The 27,743-nt window shown below is 34.7% G+C and overlaps 5 protein-coding genes and 1 long non-coding RNA gene across 6 annotated transcripts; 4 read left to right on the forward strand and 2 right to left on the reverse strand.

Moving 5' to 3' along the window:
- The first annotated feature begins 1,011 nt into the window (after positions 1-1,011).
- Positions 1,012-6,145, forward strand: LOC143589415 (uridine kinase-like protein 4). Its single transcript, XM_077070178.1, has 14 exons — positions 1,012-1,174; positions 1,699-1,790; positions 1,991-2,060; positions 2,688-2,800; positions 3,393-3,489; positions 4,236-4,315; positions 4,497-4,691; positions 4,768-4,851; positions 4,937-4,997; positions 5,084-5,144; positions 5,229-5,322; positions 5,413-5,485; positions 5,632-5,714; positions 5,796-6,145. Exons 1-14 carry the CDS (start codon positions 1,021-1,023, stop codon positions 5,943-5,945), a joined length of 1,407 nt encoding a protein of 468 aa, XP_076926293.1. The 5' UTR covers positions 1,012-1,020; the 3' UTR covers positions 5,946-6,145.
- A 1,148-nt stretch (positions 6,146-7,293) lies between these two features.
- On the forward strand, positions 7,294-8,426 carry LOC143589416 (sufE-like protein 1, chloroplastic/mitochondrial). Its single transcript, XM_077070179.1, has one exon. The coding sequence runs from the start codon at positions 7,300-7,302 to the stop codon at positions 8,326-8,328; it is 1,029 nt and encodes a 342-aa protein (XP_076926294.1). The 5' UTR covers positions 7,294-7,299; the 3' UTR covers positions 8,329-8,426.
- A 1,078-nt stretch (positions 8,427-9,504) lies between these two features.
- On the reverse strand, positions 9,505-10,242 carry LOC143589418 (NDR1/HIN1-like protein 13). The gene has a single exon (XM_077070180.1). The coding sequence runs from the start codon at positions 10,163-10,165 to the stop codon at positions 9,512-9,514; it is 654 nt and encodes a 217-aa protein (XP_076926295.1). The 5' UTR covers positions 10,166-10,242; the 3' UTR covers positions 9,505-9,511.
- Positions 10,243-14,476: 4,234 nt separating this feature from the next.
- On the forward strand, positions 14,477-16,638 carry LOC143589419 (BTB/POZ domain-containing protein At1g55760-like). Its single transcript, XM_077070181.1, has 4 exons — positions 14,477-14,595; positions 15,345-15,490; positions 15,620-15,738; positions 15,994-16,638. Exons 1-4 carry the CDS (start codon positions 14,477-14,479, stop codon positions 16,594-16,596), a joined length of 987 nt encoding a protein of 328 aa, XP_076926296.1. The 3' UTR covers positions 16,597-16,638.
- Positions 15,587-16,085, reverse strand: LOC143589420 (uncharacterized). Its single transcript, XR_013145284.1, has 2 exons — positions 15,963-16,085; positions 15,587-15,730 (listed from the first exon to the last, which is right to left on the reverse strand). It is a non-coding gene; the product is annotated as an uncharacterized LOC143589420 (long non-coding RNA).
- An 8,250-nt stretch (positions 16,639-24,888) lies between the features above and the next one.
- On the forward strand, positions 24,889-26,998 carry LOC143589425 (enhancer of mRNA-decapping protein 4-like). The gene is made up of 6 exons (XM_077070186.1): positions 24,889-25,191; positions 25,989-26,038; positions 26,118-26,274; positions 26,366-26,584; positions 26,670-26,798; positions 26,879-26,998. The coding sequence occupies exons 1-6, from the start codon at positions 24,889-24,891 to the stop codon at positions 26,996-26,998; spliced, it is 978 nt and encodes a 325-aa protein (XP_076926301.1).
- The last annotated feature ends 745 nt before the right edge of the window (positions 26,999-27,743 follow it).

Consider the following 27,743-nt stretch of genomic DNA (forward strand, 5'->3'; position numbering starts at 1 on the left):
TAATATTATTGATAGTAATAATAATAATAATAATGTAATTGTTGATATTGTCCGGGATGATGATGAACAAGGACTGTAGTTGATTTGAGATTGATTTGGATTAGGAATTGATTTCAATGATTAACATGGAGCTAAGAGATTGTTGAAGATAATTGATGATTGTTTTTGCATCAACTATAGGTTTATTTATATTTCAGCTACATTGATAATTCATAGATGCAGATCTCATCTCAGTGTGATCCTTATCTTTGTGGATTCAAATGCCTGCATCCACTGTTGTAGTAATCGGATCAAACTTTAATGTATATTTTTCAGTTTTATATATCACACACACATTTTGGCTGGAAACTGCTGATTTTGGCCGGAACCTCCCTCAACAGAAAACGACGACTAAGTTCGATTAATCCCGATTTTGGCCTGATTTGACCATTAACAATTAATCAGTGGGGTTGGGACTAGCGATTAATCAGCGCCTAGTCAGGATTTTTACAACCATGGCTGCACCATGACTATATTGAATAGTAATTTGAAATTGGTGGTTATGTGTTGAAATTTAATGGAATGTTCAAGTCTTATACCTTTGAAAACGCTTGATTTTCTAATGGCCTCGGATCCTTTTTGCTCATGTGATGTAGTTCGCCACGGCTAAGTCGATTGTCTGATAATAGGATTGTGAATTGATAATTGCATTAGATTTTAAGATACTTGTATTAAGATAATTGCAGTGACCACCAAAACCATTGATGATGGAATGTTAGGGGCCCTCTCCTTGACTAGTTTGCATGAAACCTTACAATACTGAACCAAGAAACAATAAAGTAACATATACAATTGCTAATAGTATTGATAATAATGATACTAATTATTATTGAAACAATAAAGAAGTAACATATATGATTGCTAATAGTATTGATAATAATGGTACTAATTATTATTATTAATTTATTATTGTAGTTAGTGGTTGTATCTATAGCCTGGATACATGATTGTTCATCTTTGCACCGCAGGTTATTATTGTAAATGGGGTCTACACCAGTAGAGTATGTAATAGAGTCTTCATCAAATGCACATTTTTCTGGATTTCACATGGATGGGATGCAGGAAAAGAATTCACAAGCGGGACAGGCAACGACTTCCGTGAATGATAATGTTCATAAGCAGCCTTTTATCATCGGTATGTCTTGCAGAAAGAACAATCTTGATTACTTGTATAGTTTTGGCATGTTATCCAATTGCTATTTATAAGTAAGTTCATGTGCAATATGTTTTCTATACCAAAAATAATAGTTTAAGCAATGGTTGTGGGTGCCATTATCACCTTCACCAACCTTCCCATGAGAATCGGCTAGATGTTCAGAATGATTCCTGAAGAAAATATATATTTGCAAGCTTTTATTCAGGCTAATCATTTTCTAATATGAAATAACTATGTTTTAACAAGATTTTCTCTTAACTGGGTATTTTCTGTATATCTATTAGAATTTATTATATTTGGTTCAAATTTTATTTCCCAGTATAAAACCATCCAAGTCTCTTTCGTATTTGTTCTGATTTAGTTGCTCCTCCTGTCACAAAAACCGCAGGTGTCTCTATGCACTATATGTGTAATTTATTCTTTGAAAGGCCTAAGATTTTCATGCATGCTATGCTATTTATGATAATGCTTTTCTATTATTAATTTTAATGATCAACAACCAGGGGTTGCTGGAGGTGCAGCTTCAGGGAAAACAACAGTTTGTGATATGATTATTGAGCAGCTTCATGATCAGCGTGTTGTACTTGTGAACCAGGTATTTTTTTTCTTTGCTTACCATATTAGAATAAATATATAGAGTATGCGATTGTTCAGATAATATAATCATCTTTCTTGATGCATACTTTTATGTTGTAACTTGTTATTTGCTAATCAACTATTGGTCTATTTAATTGCTAGTCTGCTGTATTTTGTTCACACAAGAGCTGGTTATCCAAGTGATATGGTTGTTTGCAGGACTCCTTCTATCATAATTTGTCAGCTGAAGAATTTACTAGAGTTCACGAGTACAACTTCGATCATCCAGGTGAGTTTGCTACTTCAAATGACTACTTCATTATAACTTATTATGAGGTAAAAAAGAATCATTTATCTTCTTTGTGATAGACATGCATCATTTACCGCCTCCAATCTTTAGGGCTTAGGAGGGTCTCCTTCTAATCTAAGCAGTTAATGTGGAAAAATATCGGATATCGGTCGAGGACCGATATTTGAGATATCGGTTATCGCGGTGAGATATCGGTAATTTTAATATCATACAGAATTTTTATATATAGCACTTTAACACTAACAATTCAGTATACTCTCCTACTATTAACAAATTTTCCTTTTGCAACTTGCAAAACACTAACAATTGTAGCAAGTAGGAACTGATTAAGACTCAAAACACCAACATTAAACGCTAAAAGTTGAAAATTAAGACTTAAAACACTGATGTCGGGAATATCGGTGATATATCGGTCAAATATCTGTCAATATCGCTGATATTATCGGTACCGATATTCTGACTGATATTTTGACCGATATTTCACATGAGGACCGATAACCGAGATACCACCGAGATTGACTGTCTAGCTTCTAATTTGTGTTAATTTTTTAAAACTGGCTTTTGTGTTTTCACGCTTCTCATGCTAGTTCTCTTTTGCTTTTCCAGATGCTTTTGATAACAAGAAATTATTATCAGTTGTGGAGATGTTGAAGCATGGAAGAGCAGTGGATATTCCAAAATATGACTTCAAGAGTTACAAAAATAATGTTTCTCGAAGGGTTAGTTCTGATAACTTACTTTGGAAATGTGTAAAAGTTCGGCTCATCATGTAAAAAGTTTATCTTTGTTGTCTTTTATAACGCATCAATGCAGTTGTTTTTTACCCTCAGTTTAGCTTGTCAATCCGTGTCTCTTGATTTTTCATCTTTGCTCAGTTTGGTAGTAAAAAATTCACAAACTAATTCAAATCATGTAGTTGATTTTCGTCTTCTATCAGTTGCATGCCTCCAAAAACTTCAATCATAAATTTACTCAAACATGTTGTATATACACTCCCTCTGTTTTTCTTTTGTTGAAGGCTTAGAATTAGCAAGCTTTCAGAATCCAGTATCATTCCTGTCGTAACTAGGCAGTGATGTAAAACAGAAACCAGTGTGTTGCACTGTTGCTTAAAATGCATCAAAATAGAGGGCCTGCTAGTGTCTATCTTTTTTTTTTCTTTATTTCTTGCTTTAACTAGTTATGCAGCAGAAGTGCATTCATTTGTTCTTTTTAGCTATATCAGTCTCTCCTGTTTCTTGTGGTGAAATTGTAGTGTAATTAAGAAGTTAAGAACTTAACACAACTCAATTCATATGAAACACATGACAGGTGAATCCTTCAGATGTCATAATTTTGGAAGGCATACTCATTTTTCATGATCCATGCGTACGTGAATTGATGAACATGAAGATCTTTGTTGATACAGGTTAACAGATTCTTTTGATTCATCCAGTTTATCTCTATGACTATGGTTCTTTTCTAGTGTCCAATTGAAATCGATTTATATAAATCAACCGTGCTATAATTCCATTCAAAAACAAACAAGGACCAAGAGTCATTGTATTTCTCATTCCTAAAATGATTTGTGAGAATAGTAGATAATAGTTACGCATCAGAATTTGAAGGAATTTGTTGCTCTTGTGAACATATTTCAATATGAATGAATCGAATGTGGTTCTTTTTGCTTAACATTCATATGGTTACATGGCATGGTGGCAGAAGCACGCGGTTCTTTCTACTTAACGTTCTCGTATGCATGATATTTGGATGTGTTACTTGAAATACACACAAATAAAGAAGCTTAAATTACCTCATATAGTATGAATGAAACATGATTTTAAAGGCCTGTTGATGAACTCTTTTATATTCGTGGTGTTTAGGGGTTGATTTTTTTTATCACAGAGAAATAACACAAATTATTGTCTATGGCATCTTGGTTCTTTTGCTTTATAAGATGCCATGTGACTCAAGTTAATGCTACTCAAATTCATGGAACACTTTTTGGTGCTTTTTACCTCTCATTTCTTCATTGACCAATCCAGGTTTCATTTAATATCATAGATTGATATTTGGTTCTTTTCTTTAATGGAAATATATTAACTTGTCAAGTTACTTGAATTTATTGAGTTGTACGCTCATCCATCAGTATTTACAATTGCATTTTCAGTGCAGATGCTGATGTACGCCTTGCAAGGAGAATAAGGCGTGATACAGGCGAAAAGGGACGAGATATTAGTGTGGTACTTGATCAGGTTAGTTGATAATTCTTCTCGCTAAATAAATAGAAAAAAGAATATTATGTTAAAGATGAAAAACTAGGTTATATGCATTTAGGGTCCGAAAAGGCCCTGATTTATTTTGGCGTTAGTTTTGTCTTTTGTATAAATTTTTAATTGTAGTATTATCTTAGTTTTGGGTTTAACTTATATGCAGTATTCAAAGTTCGTGAAACCTGCATTCGACGACTTCATACTTCCAACAAAGAAGTATGCTGACATCATCATACCTCGCGGAGGAGACAATGATGTCGCAATCGACTTAATTGTCCAACATATTCGAACAAAACTCGGTCAACATGGTCTTTGTAAAATATATCCTAATTTATACGTCATTCACTCTACTTTTCAGGTACCACTTTTCAAATTCCATATTTTAAGATCATATATTTCTTTTGTCATATGGTTTCCTGTTTGCTCTGATGCAGATACGTGGCATGCATACACTTATTCGTGATGCTCAAACAACAAAACATGATTTTGTCTTTTATGCAGACCGATTAATCCGTTTGGTTAGTTCTTGTTTCTACTGTGGGAATTTGGAAACCTCACTTATTTTGTATTAATATTTGCATAATTCTAATTTGGTTTGATCAGGTTGTTGAGCATGGTTTGGGACATCTACCATTTATAGAAAAGCAGGTGGTAACTCCAACTGGTAAGCTTTTTCTTAACCTTTCGTATTTGGCTAATTCACTGTGTAACTAATTATTTTGCTTCATGATATTTTTGTTTTGTGAACAGAGTCGGTATACACAGGAGTAGATTTTTGTAAGAGATTATGTGGTGTTTCTATTATCAGGAGGTATCCAAACTCAAATCAATCTCATATTTTATTTTGGGCTTTTTCCGTTTGGTAGAAGTTGTTGACTTGCCAATCTGTTTCCAGTGGTGAGAGTATGGAAAATGCATTGCGAGCATGTTGTAAGGGTATAAAGATTGGAAAGATTCTTATTCATAGAGAAGGCGATAATGGTCAACAGGTTTTCACCTAAGATTATTATTCAGATGCATTTTGTTTGCATTCACCCAAATTATACAGGATAAAACAAGGTTGAACTATTATTATGCAGTTAATATATGAAAAGTTGCCACAAGACATATCCGATAGACATGTTTTGTTGTTAGATCCTATACTTGGAACAGGTTAGTTTTATACATTTTTCACGAATTAATTTTTTGTTTGGAGACCATGAGAACCTGTCAGGGACAACTCACGGGTCCCGCCAGTACCTTGCTAACTGGTTATTGTATAATGTGTGTGTGCTGATAATTGAAAGTGATTTGTTCAGGCAATTCAGCTGTTCAGGCTATTTCTTTGCTTCTAAAGAAAGGGGTACCAGAGGCCAATATCATATTCCTAAATCTGATCTCGGTAAGTCAAAGTCTGTTCATAATTGTCAACCTTTTGACCAAATAAGTCAAACTGATATTGCTGGGCATTAAATTTTTACAGGCACCACAAGGAGTGCATGCAGTGTGCAAACGGTTTCCAAGAATAAAGATAGTGACATCAGAGATAGAAACAGGGTTGAATCAAGAGTTTCGTGTGCTTCCGGGGATGGGAGAGTTTGGCGACAGGTACTTTGGGACAGATGACGAATGAACGATGATGCTGAAACTCCAACCCATGTCATAGAAAGATGTTTGTCTGTGAATTTTGTTTGGGTTCGGGTTTGAGGTCGTTTTGGGTTCCCTGACACTTGTTACTTGTGTTTTATTGTGGATTTGGTTGAACTGAGTCATGGAAGAGTTGGACTGGTATACACATTATATGGTATATTATAACAGGCTATATGATCATTTAACTTAAGCTCATGGATGACACTTGATAGTTGATCATAAACCTATATAAAGATAGCATTCAAGCATATACATTGCTATCATATTTTTACTAAGAAATTAGAATAAAACATTATATTTATTTACTATTTGATCTACAAAGTCCATTCTTTCATGTCAAATCCTTATTTATTATAAGTTCACTATAGTACTATACCCATGCCATCTAGTCTACTAATTGATATTTCTGTTATTTGTATGGTTAAAACGCCTGTTTACAAGGGGGTTATAGGGCTAATAGTCCGTTTACCAATTTAAACGTTTGTTCACAATGAATCGTCTTAACTTTTTATATGGTCACACAAGATGTAAACACCATAAACCGGTGAAAACTAAATATATGTTAAAAAGTTATAAAAGCTAAATAACTATTTAAAAGTTGAAATGATTGATGTGACAGATGTCTAAATAGTATATACCCTTGAAAGACATTCATACAATCATACCCGAACAAAACAAAAATATGTGAGAACTACGATAACCGCATAGCTGAGTTATATTTTTTATTTTTATTTTTTTGCTTTAAATGTGATACACAAGAACGTTATATAACCGGTCATCCACTATTTCATTAAAACACTAACACGTTACAATACTTTATGTGGTTCTTCTGTTCTCAACCTAAAGTTCATTTTAAAAGAAGACGTTTTTTTAACAGCTAAACCCCCTTTACTTCAATATATTTACATTTATTGTCAGACACAATTATCAGGTAAATGAAAATATAATTTTATATTTACTTTAAATCTTTATTTAAATTTAATGAGTTTTTCTCAACTTGTATCATAGAGTGAATATTCGGAACAAAGATCGCAAGGTCTCAGGTTCGAATCCGATCTCAATCGGATTTAATCTCAACCAGATTTACCGCAGCAGGCCTTTGGGCCGCGAGTTTTCCCTAGAACATGAGATGTTTGGCTTGGGATACTAGGTCTGCGGTCTGTCACCTTTTACAATTAGATCAACCCAGACAGTCGTGCTTTATTCGTTGATGGTTAAAAATTATTATTTTTCTCTATTTTGTGCCAACTATAATAATACACGAGCCACATTGTCTTCTAGATAAAACCATCGCCACACACAACACAACTTTCCGGCCACCGTCCGCCGCCGCCGACATGTCTTTCTGCTCATCCTACCGTCGCATCTCCACCAATATCCTCCCACCACCATCGTCAATCTTCAAAACCCATCTCACACCTCCGTCATCCTTCCCAATTTCACCCACACCCTTACCAAAACTCCACCTCACCAAATCCTTCACCGTCCGATCATCAACACCCACCAAACCCTCATCATCCAATCAAACCCTTGAACAAATCCCACAAAAGCTTCAAGAAATCATCAAACTATTCCAATCCGTACAAGACCCAAAAGCCAAATACGAACAATTGTTATTCTACGGCAAAAATCTCAAACCTTTAGACGCCCAGTTCAAGACTGAGGAGAATAAAGTTAAAGGGTGTGTGTCCCAGGTCTGGTTAAGGGCGTATTTTGACAATCTTGATGATAAAAATGTAATCTTTGAAGCTGATTCTGATGCTTTGATTACTATAGGCTTGGCTGCTTTACTTGTTCAAGGCCTTTCGGGCTCACCGGTTCAAGAAATTGTTAAAATTTCACCTGATTTTATTGTGTTGTTGGGCTTGCAGCAGAGCTTGTCACCTTCTAGGAATAATGGGTTCTTGAATATGTTTCAGTTGATGCAAAGGAAAGCTTTGATGTTGTTTGTTGAAGCTGAGAAAGGAGTTGAGTCAGTTGGGAATGTTGAGAAGGTGGAAACGAGTGATTCGGGTTTGGAAAGTTTGGATTTTGAAGTGAGTAATGATTCGGGTGTTGAGGTGTCGGAGTTAAAAGGCTCGGGTTTAGGGAGTAGAGGGGAGAGGATTAGGGAGATTTTGAGTAAGGAGTTGCAGCCGGTTGAGTTGGAAGTGGAAGATGTTTCGTATCAGCATGCGGGCCATGCGGGTGTTAGGGGTAGTAATGGGGAGACACATTTTAATTTGAGAGTGGTTTCTAAGGAGTTTGAAGGTAAGAGTATGGTTAAGAGACATAGGCTGATTTATTCGCTTTTGGATGGTGAGTTGCAGAGTGGATTGCACGCGTTGTCGATTGAGGCGAAGACGCCTGCTGAAGTTGGCCTTTAGGAAAATGATGGTATATTTTTTGTCCTGCTTTAGTTAATGTTATAGCTATGGAAGTTTTCGTATCATTTTGTCGTTGATGCTTGAATATGTTGTATGATTCGATTGCTTTAATCGATATTAGATATGCATAATGTTACACATGTATTTGATCATGTTGAAAAACTGCGACGATGTGCCACAGTCGATCTAAGAGAACCATTCAACTACATAATACCATGTTTGATTTTCCCATTCCAGCTTTTTATATTGTGTGTGATCATGAATCCTAATAGTCAAAATTGTAAAACTAAAATGGTGTGCATAAATATTTGACATCATATAGATACATGAATTACTCAAAGCAAATATTCACTAGTTTATACATGTAAAACGAAGTAGTTTAATATTATGAAAGCTGGAAAAGGCCTTCCGTATCGAAATTGTGGCTCCTGATGATGAAAACTGGAAAGGCTTTCGACGTCTTGTCACATGATCTGACCCGTCAAGACCTTCCAGTCCATTACTTATAGGCCCATAAATCTGCACGTAGTTCAAGTTATGCCCTTTATAAGTTGGGTCGTTTTCGCCCCTTCCAGCTGATCTAAGTATGAGTCTGCCAACTCTTGAAGCAATTCCGTATCAGGAGTTCTCCATCCCATCCGCATTTGAACCAAAAATACCCGCTGATTTTGATTCAAAAACTGTTTTAGAATCTTGCTTTATCTTATGCATATTGTAACATTTGTAATATATTTGACAACTTTAAAGTTTGTAACTTGAAGGTTCACACAAAAGCCAAAATACACATCTTCTCCAGCATGACATGAAGATATATCTGCTTTATACTTTCATGTTCTCCAATAATCTTGCTTTCGGTAATGGGTAAAGACACCCAAGATCTCATTTTTATCACTTTCTTTGCCAGCCACCTCATAGTTCAAACTTTTAACTTTCATCTGTCCTCACTTTTGTACAAAACATAGCCACTGATCTGACGTTGGGCGAAACACAAAGCCGAGTAAATACCGCCTTGTATACAGATTTTTTAAGGTTTTTTTTGTAGGTATATATATATATACTATATAGTGCACAATTGTCAATTATACACACAAAATGCGATTGAACCGAGTCGATTTAGATCTCAGTTCAAACTATTGAATAAAAGCAAAAGTTGAAAAGAGATGAATCATAAATACTAATGATTTCATCTCCTAGTTATGCATCTTCTTGCCATGAGGTTTCCGGACGGTGGACTGCTCATCTGCAACTCGCATTGACTATGCAACCAGTAAGAGAAATGAATCAACCCGAAACTCACCCTCACTCTAAACTTCCCCTTCACAATGTACATAACCTTATTACTCTGAACCTGCCTTCTAAGCTCCATAACATGATTCATTGGCAGTGACACGAGGCTTGATATGAAATGAAGCTGGACTACACCCGTCTCTCTTTGCCTTTGACTGAACGGTTTGATTGTCTGGTTCGCGATCACACTGTTTTCAAAATACAGTTCAAGAGCCGCATACTCGAACCTCACGTTAAGTTTTCTGTTAGGATTTGTGAAGTTTGCAGTAAAGGTGAAGTCTCCATTGAAGTTCCCTGGTGAGTCGAAGTATATGACGTTGAGATTCGCATGGTTGGTGTCAAAGACAGGGTTTTTCGGTTTGATAACAAGGAATATGATTAAGGTTGTGATCCCAAACAGGATTATGGGTATGCTGAAGATTAAACATACAATCGCGCAGCACCAAATGGCGGGGTCGGTCCGTCTATGGTTTCTTAGTAGGAGTCTGTTTCTTGTTTTGGGGAAGCTTTGATAAAGATGGTCTGGTGTTTGTGTTGGTGTTGGTATCATGATGATATGTGTTGATGGTCTTACGGGTGTGGCGGCTCGGGAGTGTGGGTTGGGAGTAGAGTACAAGGACGGTGGTTCGGGCACGGGCACGTGCATGGGCATGTTTATGGAAGGGAAAACCACTACATGAAGGAATGAAGGAGATGAGATGAATGGTATGCAAATGCATGAATAGAAAATAGAGTTTAAGAAGGTGGGATTAAAGTAAAGTGGAAAGTAGGGTCTTTGAGTGAGGTGGTGGGGCCATGCTGCATTTGAATTTGAGAGATTGATTATATGAACTTTTTGAAAGTAGGATTGAGATTGGATGAATGAAGGGTTGTGATTGATTCAATCAAGGTGCTGGTGATTCTTGCTGGTTAAGAAATTGGCATGGAGCCAAGGGACAACCAAATTATTGGGAGACTGTTATTATTATTATTTGGATGTACTTTAGGCGTCCCTTTGATTATTGTGAACAGATGTGTCAACTAGTGTTTTGGGTCCAACACCACACCAACCCAATATTTGAACACAAAATATTATGTTAAAACATATGAACCGAACATGACATGGATATGCGTGGGTTTGACACGAGCACAACTCTTTTAACCTGATTTTTTTAACAAATTGGGCTGGTTACTTAATGGTTAAACGAGTTGGGCTTTAACTTACTAACCATGAATTTGGTCGATTGTCTTTATGTTGCAACTTGGTCGTAAGCCTAACGGATCATATTGGGCTTACAAACATATATTCCTAATCGGTCGGTTCGGTCTAATGCATTTAGCTTAGCCATAATTGGTTTGATCTGATTGGCCTTGTGTTTAAGTACCCTAATTGGGCTTTAATAGTTACTAAATATATTGGCCACACTAAGTCCATTGAAAATAAAAACAATATTATGTAATTAGTCATCTCTAACATAGTGTGTGTGTGTGTGTGACACACATATAGTCACAGTTTTAAGTCCCAACTGTCAACTACACACAATCAAGGTAGTCTAAATCGATCTTAGTCTGTTGGGCCAATCACAAGTTATAACCATTTGGGCTTTACCCCATTGGGCCTCCATATGTTAGTTGGGCCAGGATCATATCAAGTCCATCAGACATCAAAGCATATGGATTATCATAAGTTGCGCATGAACATGTAAGCACTTGCTATGACTTTATGTAACCAAAACTAACTCACCAACACGTTACTAGACTCATTAGTATGCTTATTATCATACGAATGGCTTGTTATAACCTAATGTGACTTTGTGAACCCAAAGCAATTCACAGGCACATTAAAAGGCCCATTAGTGTGCTAAGCATCATATAAATGGCTTGTTGTGATCTAATGTGGTTTTATGCGTGCTAAACCAACCCAATAGCATGCTACAGGGCTCATTAGTGTATTAAGCATCATAGTAATGACTAATTGTATAAATATGCAAATCGGTACAAAAACGCTAAATTAATTTATAATTCTTTCATACATGCTAACTAATATTTGGTGTATAGTAGTTATTTATTTCTTTGGGACCGGTGCCAAAAGATTTTGGTGGTCATTGTCAAAATTTAATTGGATGTAGTGTCAAAAGTGTTTTTTGAGGTTGTGGCCGACCCATCCCGAATCCTTGAGTTTGCACACCCCCTAACATCAAATTAAAATAGTATAATAAAAGCTTAATATGTTGGATGTGTACTTTCTTTATCTTTAAAAATGAAATTGTCCATTCTAAGTTGTTTCTGTTACCTATTTTGAAAGGAACTAAGAAGAGCTTACACATGTCACTCACAACGTGTGTTTACAAAGGACCATGAGTCATCGTGATTATGGTTAATGTCGCACAAATCTAGTTGCTTTCAGTTATTTACGATGTTTTCAACCAGATTGTTTTAGTCTTGACACGTATAAATGGGTGTCAAATCCATAAATATTTGATTAACAATAACTATGAACGCTTGTGAGTATATATGTAAAAGATCTAAACGGTTATAGTTGAAAATATTTAAGTTAATAGAGTAATAAAATGAATTTGCTTAAAATAAATATATTAGTGACTTAAGAAACAACATCAATAATATAATAGTAGTACTAATAATAACTGACGTTAAGTGTTAAAAAATATATACATTGATGATTGATCGCATTATGCATGTAAGAAGTGCACATGAGTCATGACATTCATATAAATCGACTTAACCAGATCGTTTTTTTATTCATCAACGTCGATAACAATTTATATGTCTATCAAAACCATCCTTACCGAACTTTTTTCTTATTAACTTACTATCTAGGCCCCATCACGTCGCGCATTGGACGCCTTTATGGACGTGCTCATTGCAAGTACGGTATCTTCTGGCGTAGCCCATAGGACACGCACTCAACCGCTGGCAAATCAACCTCTAAAGGCATACATTGGTCAGGTTCCAACTAACTAGTAGATATTTGTAATATAGAAACCTCCTAACTTAGAGCATTCTCATCCAATGTGAGAGGTGTTTTTATAATTTAAAGAGTAATTTAGGATGTTGTGAGTGAAGGGTTTTTATATTTTAGAAAAAGTAGTGATTTTTCTGTATATTTGAGAAGTTACTGTTCATCCCCTATAATTTTTTAATATATTTTGAAAGTGGTTGTGAGTTAAATAAAGAGAAAAGGTAATGACAAAAGGTATAAAAAGTATTATTTAATTGAAATAAAGAGAGAAAATAAAGTGAGTTTTAATGTAATTTTTAGTTTGAAGATAGAGAGTGAGACGAGAACGCTCTTATTGTTTGATAAAAATTATAGGCAGGTATCTTGTTAACAAAATAAAAAATGCATATTAAATAGCTTTTGGTCATGCCTCTACACAATTTGACTATATTAATCTTTTTTTAAATTGTCATATCTGTTGCTTTAAATTATTATATTTATGAAGCTAAAACACTCATTGATTTGATTGCTTAAAGACTATTAACCATATATATTTACTAAATCAGCCACCAAAATGGGAAGATATTTAATTATTTATAATTACAAATTATTAAAATAGTTTGCGTGATCCACAATCCAACTGATGTCATGAAAAGGATTCAAATACCTCCCCTCATCTTTTCTTTTATCCATAAGCCCACCAACAACTTTTCCTTTTTCCTTGGTGGATTGGTTTTCAAGAGATGCTTTGCTTCTAAATTCTAATAACCTAAACAAATGGACATGTTTCTTTCTTTGCACCCACGTTCGTACAAGGTTTATATGAAAAAACTTAATTAGTTAAAACTAGAATGAAAAGTTAAGATGTAAAATCAATGTCGTAGAATATACTGTATTAAGAAGAAAAAGGTAAAACGATATAAAAAATATTTACTTTTAGTAATACTTTGAAGTAATTTTTATGTCTGTTATTATCTACATAGCTATACAATATTACAATATGTGAAACTATTTCAAATATCTACATGACTTTTTTTTATCGGGTATGTATTTTGTTTCGCATTCCATTTTTTGTTATTCACTTTAACTCTAAGAAAGCGAATCGAAATTTATACATTAAAGCTTTTATAAAACAACTATGCAAAATATTCACATGTTTTATTAGGCTTCAATTATAAAGGCATCCATGCTCACTGTCTAGACACACGGTCCCATTTATAAGGGTCATTAAGGCTTATACGACTCGCATATGTGTTAGTTTTTGTCGGATGTGCTGGTTTCATACGAGTCATGTGGAATCAATACTAGTCGTATGACTATTCGACTTCAAATTTAATATATATATATATATATATATATATATATATATGTATATATATTTAAGGCTTTAAACGGCTAGTTTTATAACACCTAGTTTTAGGAGAAAATATTGTGTCGAGTCAAATAATTAACGAGAATCTTGTATCGTGTCAAATAATTTGCTATATCTTATATTGTGTCACATACTTTGTGGAGAATAATGTATCATGTAAACAATTCTCGTCACTTTTACCGAGAAGAATCTTGTGGGACTGGAAATAATGTTGGTTTTATATGAGTCGTATATCCATGCTAGTCAACAAGTCTACTAACTTCACACGACTCGTGTAATGAATGTCTCCGCGGTGTCGGAATATATCCCTTTTATTAATCTATGGAAAATTGGAAATCGATTGACGAAAGTTGAGTGCAACCAAAATCTAAAAAAAAGGACTTTAAAACGGTATAATAATCAGTGAACTATCAATCTATCTATCCATCCATCGTCAACACCAACCACCATTGGCTGCTGCTTCTATACAAACCCATCAATGGCGTAAACCCAAATCCAATTTCTAAACCTTAACCCACAACCTGGGTATACTCGATTATTGTTTCCATGCGATGACCGACAACGCTTACCGTGTTGACACCACTTCTCGTCTTGCTCAATGGCGTATCGACAATTTGGCTTCGTGCACTTACCGAAAGTCCGATCCTTTTAAGATCGGCAAATGGAACTGGTAAATATTTCATTTTTACTTCTTACCCTTTGGAGCAATTGATTTACTTTTTGCAGAATCTTGGATTTGGGATTATTAATGTTAGGTTTATCATCATCATCGTACTCAGTATATCCCACCAATAACAATGCTATGGTAGGGTCTGAGGAGGGTAAGACGTAGACAGCCTTACCTCTATCCCATAGGGATAGAGAGGCTGCTTCCGGTGAGACCCCCAGCTCGATAGTAGTTTTGCATCAAGCCTTGGACATAAGGCACATAGCACTCAATCATCGGGACACCGGCTGATTGGTGCATGTGCCCTTGTCTTTCGGCTATCAACGCCACCACATGATGCCTGATTAACCTTCCGCCACTTTTAACGTTATTTTCACGAGATTAGTAAAATAACGTCAAAATTAGTGCAATTTTACTTTTGCCCACCCGAGGGTTCACACATATATACATTATATGCGCGCACCGCAAGCAGGGCGTTAATGTTAGGTTTATGTGACCTCTTATCTAAAATGATCAATGTTTAAAGCATCAAAATTTTTAATTTTTACATCAAGATTTTACCCTTCGAAGCAATTGATTTAGTTTTTGTCAGAATCTTGAAGTTGGTAACTTTATTTTCCCACAATGTGTTAAACATCACAAGTTTGAATTTTTACATTAGGATTTTACCCTTTGAAGCAATTGATTTAGTTTTTGCAAGAATCTTGAATTTGGGATTATTAATAATGCTTGGTTTTCTTGATCAAATGAAGGCGATTGGTTATTGAAAAGAATCGTAATTTGCTTATTAAATTGCATCCGGAGATAACGAGTTCGATTAAAGATGGTCCTCCAATCGCTTCTTTCATCATTCGGGTTGTTTCTTTATTGGGAGGTCGGAAGGCATTAGTTCATCCAGGTATTGACTTTCACTTTTGACTTCAACATAGTCAGCTTTAGGTTCCAAGATCATTTATTTGCACTAATGATTTGTGGAATTGGTAACACGTTTGGCGAATTTGATAATTATGGTTTTATGTGATTGCAGAAATTAGGGATAAGCAGTTAAAAGCCAGTGAGGATTTCGTTTGGGCGCTTGAGGTTCCGCTTACAGGAAAATTCATCATTGATCTTGAATTTCTTGACCTCAAGACTGCATCTCCAAATGTAATTCTACAACTAGCCTCTTTGCTTAATCATGTTTTATCGTAAAGTATATTGCTTTAGACTATTACTATATAATTATTTAACACTAACAACTGGTTGATGAACCGAAAGTTATGACTTTCAGCATCTAGATATGTTGTTATTGGTTATTTGGTTGAGAAACTAACATTTTTAGTCTAGTAGTTATGTTTAGGTAACGGGTCAAAACTTAACATGTAAGTTACCTTAATGACTTAATGTGACATGATGCAACAGGGAGGTGAATCTTGTTCCGTGTGGACTGAAAGATTTACACAAAATGATTTGAGATCAACCGCAATTTCCTCTCTTGGAAGAATGTTATCAGAAAGTATTCACACGGATATCATCATAAACGCATCGGATGGAAGCATAGGGGCCCACCGGGCCGTGCTTGCTGCCAGGTCACCGGTCTTCATGAGCATGTTTTCCCACGACTTAAAAGAAAAAGAAATGTCTATAATAAACATAACCGACATGTCAATTGAGGCCTGTGAAGTTTTCTTGAGCTACATATACGGTAACATCATAGATCAAGATTTTCTTGATCACCGACTTGACCTTCTTAGAGCTGCTGATAAATATGATGTTATGGAATTAAAAGACGCGTGCCACGAAAGTTTGTCACAAGATATTGATACGAGTAACGTGCTTGAACGGCTTCAGAATGCTTCTTTGTATCATCTGCCAAAGTTGAAGATATGTTGCATGCAGTATCTTGTGAAGTTTGGTAAGATATATGATATTCTAGAAGAATTCAACGCGTTTATACAGTCTGCTGACATGGAATTGGTAGCTGAAGTGTTTAATGAAGTGCTTTCTGTGTGGAAAGGTTTCTGAGTAATTTGCTCAGGCTGGAAATATATATAGATATATATATACATATGTGTAACATTATTCTTGTGCCAAGATTTGTTTGGTACGCAATTTGTGGCGAATTGCAACCCGTTTATGTAACATGTACAAAATAGTTTGTTCAGTGAAAAATATACTTGAATTGTGTTTAAGTGACAGATAACCATTTAACTCACCTTTATAGGACCTTGGCTTGATGAAGTGGCTCACGGTTCCAAAACAGTTGTTGCTTGAATCATGGGTATGAGTCAGTTTGTGTGTCATGTTTCATGGAACTTCAAAGGAGAGAGAAGGAGAAGAGAGGTGATTATAGGTTTAAGGTATATGGCCATATGGGATTATATATAAAGTGGAATATAGTGAAGCACCTTTTTTTAAAAGAAAGGATATTCCTTTAGACTTTGATCCAAGTTGAATTCGAATGAGTCTTCACATTCACAAACTATCATGAATCTTTATTAGGGGAATGACAAGTGAAAATAGCTAAATGTGAACCTGGATTTATTGCAACCAATTTTGTTGATGTTGGAGCAAGTTAGTTTGTATTTCTGCCTCTCTCTTTTCTTTTCTAGAGGCGGATTTTATTAATGTTATTGTTTCGACAAGATTTCTTTTGTTTTGAGGTTATTTTAACAAATTATGAGGTAGAAACATGGTTGGTCTTAGGCACACCTGGTGTGTGAGGCAGTTGATGTGTGGTGTCGACGCAAGCACGCGACATACTATCATTTGAAGATTGTGTGTCGCTACGCTTCTCACCGAAGTTACTAAACAAGAGGGAGATGATGATGATGATGATGATGATGAAAGGAACCATCCTTGGCCACCAAAACATACAAAACTCTAATATGCTAACACTACTAAAGTATCAAATCCATCCCCGTTGGAGTGGTCCCCAAGATCACAAATCAATGCCACATCACCTTGTCCAAAGCCCCGAACCCATTTTTCTTCTTTTTTTAACAGACAAATATATTCTTTTTCTTCTCCTCACAACATTTCTCCTCTCTTTTTGCCACATCATCCATGCCCTTTCCACTCTCTTCCACCTAGACTTGATGTGGGGGGGGGGGGGGTTGTTAGTTGGAAGGGGCAATTCTGTCTTTTTAAAGCATTTTTTCATTCTAATTTTATTACTAGACGTATAACTAAACACACATAGTATTTTTAATGGAATTCAATGAATTCCAATTCAAATACCATTTCCATGAGAATGCCAATTCCAATTCTGAAATATTTTATGAACCAAACGCACCTTAAGTATGTCTACATCAAAGCCTTTATATTCAACAACCGCCCTTACAAAGGTATGGATGGACGGTTTTGCCCCTTGACACCACCTCTTATCCAGGGGTAGGTGGAGCATAAGATGATACTTCTTTTCTTTCTTTTTTTTCAATTTAATTTATGATACACAATAACTCGTATATCAAATGTTTTAGTAACTTGTACATCACATTTATCATTAATTTAAATTATTTTAATTGTGGTAATGAGGCTAAATAACAAAAGTTTGTAATATTTTTATATAATAACTTGTATACTTAACTATATGTTATTATTTCAATTACATTTTTACTAATACAAAATAGAAAAAGATTTATTATAAAAACAATTTAAACATTAAAAGTAAATGTAGTAAGTGATGATGATAAGGAATGTAAGGATTTTAAAGAAAGGGCATTTACATATTTCCCCTTCCTAAATTTTGAAATTACATATTTTTTCAAACCATGCTTAAAGAACATTGTACATTTTGTATTAAAAACTTGTATTTTGAGGAAATGTGTAATTTTCCTTGTTTAGGAGGATGCTATTTATAGTTTATATTTATAAATATAAAAGTATAGAAAAATGGATTACAAATAAAAAGAATTTGAGTATTTAAAATAAAATGTAAATGATGGTGATTATGTGGAAATATAAGTATTAGTAAAAAAAATGTCTATAAAATTAGTGTTTTGAATTTTAGTGTATTTGTGAAAAAATGTGATATGACACTTGATGCATCTGTTGTTGATGCATCTTAACACATTGCACTGGTGATGAATTTACTGTTTTAGGCCATTGTACGTTATAATTTAAAGTATGAATATTAAGCCTTTTTATTTTACGTGTGTTTATTTTAATATCTTATTTTTTTAGTATCCAGAATTAATAAATTAAAGTTTCATTTACACTATTGTTTTTTTAATGTCAGACATCTCAATTAAAGCACAGGGGCCGTGTAGAGCTGGGAAAAAAGGGGCCAGGTGAGAACACCATCCCCTGGTTTCTCTTGATAAATTTTCATCGAAATCTGTCAAGTATTCACCGGTTTTCGGAAAAAAGTGAAGAAAAACAAGAAAAATGTTGAGAAAGTTGGGAAAAAGCACAGGGAAAATAGATCCAGAAGAATCAGAAACACCGATCTTAAGAAAAATGAGTGAGAATAGGGAACGGAACGACCCGGTATTCTCTTATGTGATGCTTTAGCCTCACCAATACATTTTGTTACATGTTAACCCGATTATTCTTGTGGACTTGGACCCACCTCAACCTGGTCCACTATGGTTGACTGACTCATAACTCAACCCAGTTTGATTCACGAATTGGTTATCATAGTCATTAACCTTCTATAGCCTCTGCATAGGTCTTTGATATGTTTGTTTCTTTTTTATTTTATTAATTTTCTCTTGGAATTAAAGCTTGATTAGAATGTCATAAACTTATTGCATAAATATCATGACACGATTTTGAAACGTATAATGACAGCTGAAAGGACAATTGATTTAGAAATATTGAAAGCTAAAAAGACCATTGCAATTAGCTTCATACCATCAACCATCCTTTAACGCGGGGATCCCTTTTAACATAGATGTACATCGTTCGGTTAAACCTCATTTGATGAAATTTCAGAACCGAAACCTACGACTTCGGGGAACGAATTTTTCTTTCGGAACATCAGATTGTTTATGATTATAATACATATTATGAAAAATAAATACAATCAATAAAAGTTAAACGTACAGTTTGGTTCGAGCTCCAAACTGCATCAAGCCGTTTAACTGTCACCGTGAACTGAACCGTTTAGACCTCAAACCGGCCCAACCATCCAAAATGATTGAATTTGATTTGATTTAGACAGTTCAATCGGTTTCAATACGCATCTATTAGCTACCCACCGTAACATCTTTGAAAGAAACATACAAAGAGCAATAATCATTAAACTTCAATATTCTGCATAATATAATTCAATAGGTCAAAAGGACAATCCAAAAAAGAAGTACCTTAACATAAGTGATAGAAGAACGTTGTTTGTCCTTGAAATTAACATAATGACCAAAACCCTAACGCTCGAAAATTAACAACTACATGCGAGAATTAAGACTTCAACGAAAAACAATCCAAATAACTTAGTCAGTCAATATCCTCAAAAGCCTTGCCCAAAATACTAAATCCGACAATCACACATATTACGATCAACACGAGGATCAAACACGTGCATATCACACATGTCTTTATACAACTAAAACACATCTTCAAGATCTGATCAGATGCTTCTTTCCGATGTCAAGAATTGATAACGGCAGCCAGTGTATTAGCTTTGGCCTTTCGTTGCTATTTATAATAACAAAAAATATTCTTCACGTTGTATTTTGAAATAAATATTTTTTTAATGATACATTAATATAGCATTTATGAGATAGTGTGAATATGTTATTTGATAAGTTTTGATCGCTTTAAGGATTATAATTCTTAATTTCTTATTATGATAGATATAAGAATTATACGTTTACGAAATAAAAACACAACTAAAATAGCAATCTTAACTGAAAAAATACATTGCGTTTATTATATGTATCTATGGGTTGGACTCCATTCTTATCACGTATGCCAGCCCGAATTGCTATCGCCGTTTGAAAAAGAAAATTCAATAGAGGGAGGGATATGGACATTTATTGAAGATTAATAAACAAAAATGGCACATCTCAATCCTCCATTTATTTATTTTTATTTCAAGATTTTAGGAGTTCATTATTTTTAATATAATAATATACTAAAATAAGATGGGTACTAATGTAAATAAGGATCTTAGAGGCATTCTCGGCCCGTTTCCTATAATTATGTGAGGGAGATTTGTAAATTATATGGTATGGTTATGAGTGGTTGTGAGTAGAAAAGAGAGAAAATGTTATAGAGGAAATTTAAATTTGAGGTATCACTATTCATACCGTATAATTTTTTAATATTTTCTAAAAGTGGTTGTGAGTGAAGGAAAGAGAAAAGATAAATGATAAAGGTATAAAAAGTATTATTTAATTAAACAGGAGAAAGAAAAAATAGTGATTTTTAGTGTAATTATATGATATATATAGATATAGGGTAGGGAATGGGCTGGGAATGCTCTTATGCGAAGGAGACGCCAAGCTCGTTAAACATTATTAAAATTAGGGAAAATTCTAAAAATGATTTAAAATGAGAGAGAGGTTCCCATAATAGCCCTTGAAAATCTAATATTCCAGAAATAGTCCATCGAAATCAATCGGAGCCGATAGATTTGTAACAAATCCGATGGTTTTCGCCAACCAATATAAAACTGTCAAGTGTCCCACTACCCACCTACCCCCGATGGTTTTCCAATAAAATCCGTCTGGACCAATAATTTTGGAATGAAAATCATCTTCCCATAAAAACCATCTCCAAAAATCATGACAATCCGTGTTTTTTGAAATTCATCTGGGCCGATGAATTTCAAATGAATTTCGTCTTCGAAGATAATTTTCAAAAAAACATGCACCGCCACCACCACCATTATGATCTCCATTTTCCAGCCACCACCCCATCCCAACCACCACCACCATTCCCACTTTTCGGGCCACCATCATCACACCTTTCCGGCCTTGAAAATGTTGAGCTCTTGGAGTTCTTCGGGGAAGGAGATGGGTGGCTGCGGTGGCAAAGGAAGGATGCGACAAAGATGGAGATGAAGATAAAGAAGGTAAGGATGAAGATGAACATGAAGATGAAGATAAAGAAGATGAAAATGATGAAGGTGATGAAAATGAAGATGGTGTTTTTTTGAAATTCGTCTCCAAAGATGAAATTCACATTAAATTCATATAGTCAGACGAATTTCAAAAAAACACGAATTTCGATGAAGATGATTTTCAAATAAAGTTGATTTTTCAAAGATGATTTTTAAATGAAAACAATCTGGACCGATCCGTTTGAGGGGAAAATCAATTGGGTAGGTGGGTAGTGGGACACTTGGTAGTTTCTTAATGGCTGGCGAAAACCATCGGATTTGTTATAAATCTATGGGCTCCGATTGATTTCGATGGACTATTTCTGGAATGTTAGATTTTCAAGGACTATTTTGGGAATCTCTCTTCTTTTGGATATTTTCAGAAATTTCCCTTAAAATTATTGAATTATTATAATTAATAAAATTATGAGAAAAAATAATTGATATAATAAAGTCGTGAGAGCATTGTCTATATGTGATGTAGAAGACTATGCAGTCTTTAGGGGTATGTTCGGTTGGAGGTAATGGAATGGGAAAAGGAATGGAATGGACAAGGAAATGAAATGGATCATTACTATTCATTTGTTTTGTTTGGTTAACATATGGAATGAAATAAATTATTTCTTTATTTGTTTGGTATCCAAAAAAAAATTGTTGGAATGAAATAGAAATAATAAAAACGCTCCTATCTCAAAATACTTAAAAAGAAAAAAAAAACCTACAATGGCAACAGTGGTAGCTCTGGCCACGAAAATGGTGGTGGAGGTGCCGATGGTGGTGGCGGTCAGGAGACAGGGGTGGCGGTGGTCAAGCGGTGATAGCATTGGTAATGGTACGGTGGTGGTGGTGATGGTCAGGCAACGACGGTGACAATGGTTGCGGTGGTTATGACGAAGTTGTTGGCAACGGCGGTGGCGGTGGTGGTGGTAACACTGGTGGTAAAGTGGTGGTGGTGACGGCGGAGGTGGTGGTGGTGCCGATGGTAGTGGTGATGGTTATTATTAGGTGGTGGTGTTGTTGAGAAATTAGGGTGAATGAGGAATGGAATGAAAAAAAAAAGAATGGGGGTGGGAAGTAATGAGATTCCATGTGTAATGGATGATTCCATCCCTTTGAGCAACTAAACACCACTTTTTTCATTCTCATGCAATGAATCATTCCATTCCGCCTATCATTTCTGCATACCAAACACTACCTAGGTATATTAACAAGGTTATCACATGTATCAACCAAAGTCAATGTTGCTATTAGGGAGCCTTCTCTATAAGCGTTGACGTGGCGACATGAACACTGTGTGACTAGACTGATCGACTGGTTGTTTGCGTTCCCTTAGGTTTATAAAGGCCTCTTGCATCTAACAATATATTTATTTATTTATTTATTTATTTTTCTTCATTTGACTTTTGATTTTCCATTTTAAACTTGTGCCATTAATTTATATATACACACACATGTTTGTATATATTTTTTTCCTCAACATTCTTATATAAATATTAGCGAAGAGCCCGCACGTTGCGACGGAGACATAACTGTAATCATTAGCCAGTGGTTCGATTCGTTACGGTATCGCATTTGCTATAGCAAGATTTATAGTTTCTATAGTTTAAGATTGAAAAAGTAAGAAACTTATCTACCAACATATGTAGTGTGACTTGTTACTATTACTTTAGCAACTGATATTGTTCACTATTGGAATATTACATTTTTTTTTATAAATATATTAAAAGTTATACGAAAAAAAAGCACACCACAATGTGCATGGTATTTTAACCTAACCCGTCCTCTGGTCTCATCTTATCAAATTCATCTATACAGATAACACCAACGCTATATATGGATCTTTTCGAGAAAAACTCGCGTTGAATCATAAACAATTTCATATTGCATAGTAACTAATCCAACCTCGATTTCCCGCCAAATATCCAAACATCCCCTGATTCCAAAGTAACTTTTATTGCTTCATCTTCAGCTTGGGTTTCACCATATTTGAACTCTACAGAGTCGCCTATCAAAAATGATACAACGGATAATCCTTTCTTTATACTCTTTTCACTTTCATCTTTGTCCTGAATACATATCAACCCAAATGTTAATTCACAATCTTTGATTTCACCTTCATCTCCTTTAAATTATTGTCCACATTTCTATTTTGAAATTGTCACAAAATAAACTGTTCATTTAGATTAGTTATAATTCAAACTAATCTTCATATTAAATTGCTTAAGGGGTAAAATCGGCATTCTGCCAAATGAAAACGAGCCCCAACTATACACATAAAACTGTTATTTTATTTTATTATTTTTTTTGTGAACAACTTTATGCGTGTTTGAAACTGTAAACAAACCAAACGTTCAGCGAACCTTTCAACGAGAAGTTCATTTATGTGTATTCGTGTAACATCTTGGAAAATTTCATATTTATTTTGGACTAAAGACGTCAACTTTGAAAGTTAAAGAACCAAAAGTATTTTCAATATATGGTGTAGAAGTTAAAGAAATGAGAAAATAAGTTCATCCCACAATGGACGGAGAAAGAAAGTGAAGTTATTTCACATGGGTATAAATAGGAAAGAAAAACTCTTCCCACATTGATAAATTATAAAATGTGCGAGCTCCTTATAAGGAGATGAGTTCATATGATAATATTCTTATATGGCAAATAAATTTTTGAAAAATATATTACTAACCCAAGACCTCATGTTGCTAACCAAATGTGTTTACTAACTTCACTAAAATGGTAATTGTGTAGATTTATTGACTTAACATATATAAATATGATTATTTTTCAGTATAAAAACCAAAATTATTTATTATTGTTAACATTTTCATAATTCACAATATGACATTGCCTTCTCATATCTTTTTAACACAACCATTTAAGATTGTTTATCGTTTCTATCTTTATTTTAAAATATTATAATATATTTTTATTTATTTTCTTTTACAACCTTAGTCTTTGTAAATTTAGTTTTTAAATATATGACAACATTTTGTTATAAATATCATTTTTATACACATAATATTTAATATAATGATATCGCTATGAATGTTTTATTTGAAATAAATCAAAAATCAAGATTTGATTTTTAACTTAAAATTAAAGTGCATGATATATAAAAAAGTTAATAAAAATGGTCATAAATAAAAATTATTATAAAAAAGAAATCCTAACCTAGTTTTCAAAATAAAGTATTGTGATTATGGCTTCCCCTGGAAACCAGAGACCCTAACCCTAAATCTAACCCTTATCGTAGAGATAGAGATAGCTTGATGGCGTTATTAAGCACTCCACCTCCTACACCAGTTGATAACCCTAACCACATTCATGATCCTCTTCTGCTGCCGAAGGGACGTCATGTGAGTGGTGATCATGTGGTGTATGATATTGATGTCAGGATGCCTGGAGAGGTGCAGCCTCAGCTTGAGGCTACTCCCGTTACTAAGTACATGTCGTCGCCAGTTCGCCGGATTGCGGTTAATATGAGCTATATCTGTTATGGGTTGAATCATGGAGCGATTCGGGTTCTTAATATCAATACGGCTTTGAGATCACTCTTTAAAGGTTTAACTCAGGTTTGTTATTTCCCTTTTGAGATTTAGTAGATTAATTAATCAAATAATCGTAAACAAAACTAGGATACATCATACATCAACAACAAATATAATTAGGGCACATTCGTTTCACGGAATGAAATGGAATGGAATTGGAATTTGCATAAGATTTGGAATCAGAAGGAATTGGATTTGGAATCTGAACATTCCAATAGGAATTGAAATCTGAAGGAATTGAAATCCTATTCCATTCTTGGTGTGTTCGTTTGACAAATGAATTGGAATTGAGTTTTTTAATTTTTAACGAGAATAACGACGGAAACATTTTAGTTTTTTTGTTTTTTATTTATATTTTGTGTTATGATTTTTTTAGGAGTTTTCTATAAAGATCAAAAACCCCTCAAAAATATATTCAAATATAATAATAAAAAAATCATAACTCAAAATATAAATCGAAAACAAAAAAAGTAAAAAAACCAAAATATTTTATTCGTTGTTCTCGTTAAAAAAAAAAAACCTCGAGAAAAGATTCCAACGAATTCACTTGAAATCCTCCACATTGTGTAAGGATTTAGAATCCCTTCATTTAAAGGATTTTGAAGGAATTGAATTCCAATTCCAGTTCGGCAGTTCCAATTCCTTGACAACCGAACGTACCAAAAGGAAATTAAGATTCCAATTCCAACGAAACAAACACGCCATGTCATGGGATTTTAGTTCCAATTTCTTTGAATTCCCATGAATTCTGTGAAACGAATGCACCCTTAGTTGTTTGTTTTGATAGTTCAATGTATGCTGCTAAGTTCTTTCTTTTTCAGAGGGTTACGGATATGGCATTCTTCGCAGAAGATGTTCACGTTCTAGCTAGGTTAGAGTTTCCCTTTTTTCTAAATTACCTTTTGTTTTGCTTATGGGTTGTATACTTATAGTAATGTAATCATATGCAGTGCAAGTGTAGATGGACGGGTTTATGTGTGGAAAATTACAGAAAGCACAGATGAGGAAGATAAACCACAAATTATAGGGAATATAGTTATTGCAATTCAGATCGTAGGTGAAGAGGAATCTGTTCATCCTCGAGTTTGTTGGCACTGCGATAAACCAGTAATTACATTGCCAATAATAAATGTTAATTTCTAGATGCTTTTTATTCCAGTATTTTATCAATATTTGTGTTGGTGTTTATGTGTTGCAGGAAGTTCTTGTTGTTGGAATCGGAAAACGTGTGTTGAGAATTGATACCACGAAAGTTGGGAGAAATGAAGTGTATTCTGCAGAGGAACCTCTTATATGTCCTGTTGATAAATTGATTAATGGAGTTCAGTGTGTTGGTAGTCATGATGGTGAAGTAACAGATCTTTCAATATGCCATTGGATGATTACTCGCTTGGTTTCTGCTTCCGTTGATGGAACGGTTAGTTAATAACTTAATATTTTACACTTGCTAAATAACAATGATATTATATTGTTAGCTAAATCACTTCTAATTTTTCTAACAGATAAAGATCTGGGACGATCGAAAGTCCTCACCGATTGCAGTATTGAGGCCACATGATGGTCTGCCAGTCAACTCTGTTTCATTTTTAACCCACCCTGCGCACCCAGATCACAATATACTTATCACTGGTGTATGTGCAGATCAAGTTCATTTCATATATCCTTTTTCCCTTATTGTTTTTTTTACATTTATTTATATTAATTCTCACAGGGTCCTTTGAATCACGAGATGAAAATATGGGCTTCAGATGGTGATGGAGGGTGGTTGCTTCCCAGTGATGCTGAGTCGTGGCGTTGTTTACAGACATTGGAGTTAAAAGAGTTCTTCTGAATCCAGACTTGAAGATGCGTTTTTCAATCAAGTTGTTGCGATATCTGAAACGGGCCTTGTGTTAATAGCAAATGCAAAGAAAAATGCTATTTATGCTGTTCATCTGGACTATGGGCCCAACCCTGAATCCACCTGCATGGATTATATTGCGGAGTTTGCAGTTACTATGCCCATACTGAGTTTTACAGGCATTTTTCACCGCCTGAATCTGTGTTTTTTCACCGCCTCACGGGGAACAGATTGTTCAGGTTTACTGTGTCCAAACACAGGCAATTCAGCGACATTCTTTAGACATGTCTCATTGCTTACCACCTCCAGCTGACAACAGTTATGAGAGACAGGATTCAACCATTTCGCATGATCACGTCCCAAGCACCGAGTAAGACAGATGCATCTTTGGAGGTTATATAGTGCCTACTTCTGATGATGCTTTCATTTCAATGCATTTTGTTATTTTCTTGTTAGAGACAAAAGTCATAGATGTTAGATGTTTTGCACTAATTCTTCTTTTCACGAGTAAACTTTTGAGTCACACTTCACATACCTAACGCAACGCGGGTTCAAATTGCTAGACACAAACTTAGGGCAACGTGCGGGTTGAAATTGTGGATGTATTAAAATAATAAATATAATCTGTATTAAAAAAATAAATACAAGGGTGGGTGGGTGAGTGAGGTTGAATATCGTTTGGTCCATAGTCACAGAAATCGCTCAGTTACCCGCGAATTTTGTTTTGGTACATTTC

This window comes from Bidens hawaiensis, unplaced genomic scaffold (assembly GCF_021521415.1).
Source record: "Bidens hawaiensis isolate Kalapana, Puna unplaced genomic scaffold, B.hawaiensis_p1.1 tig00037558_1, whole genome shotgun sequence".
NCBI classification, from domain to species: Eukaryota; Viridiplantae; Streptophyta; class Magnoliopsida; order Asterales; family Asteraceae; genus Bidens; species Bidens hawaiensis.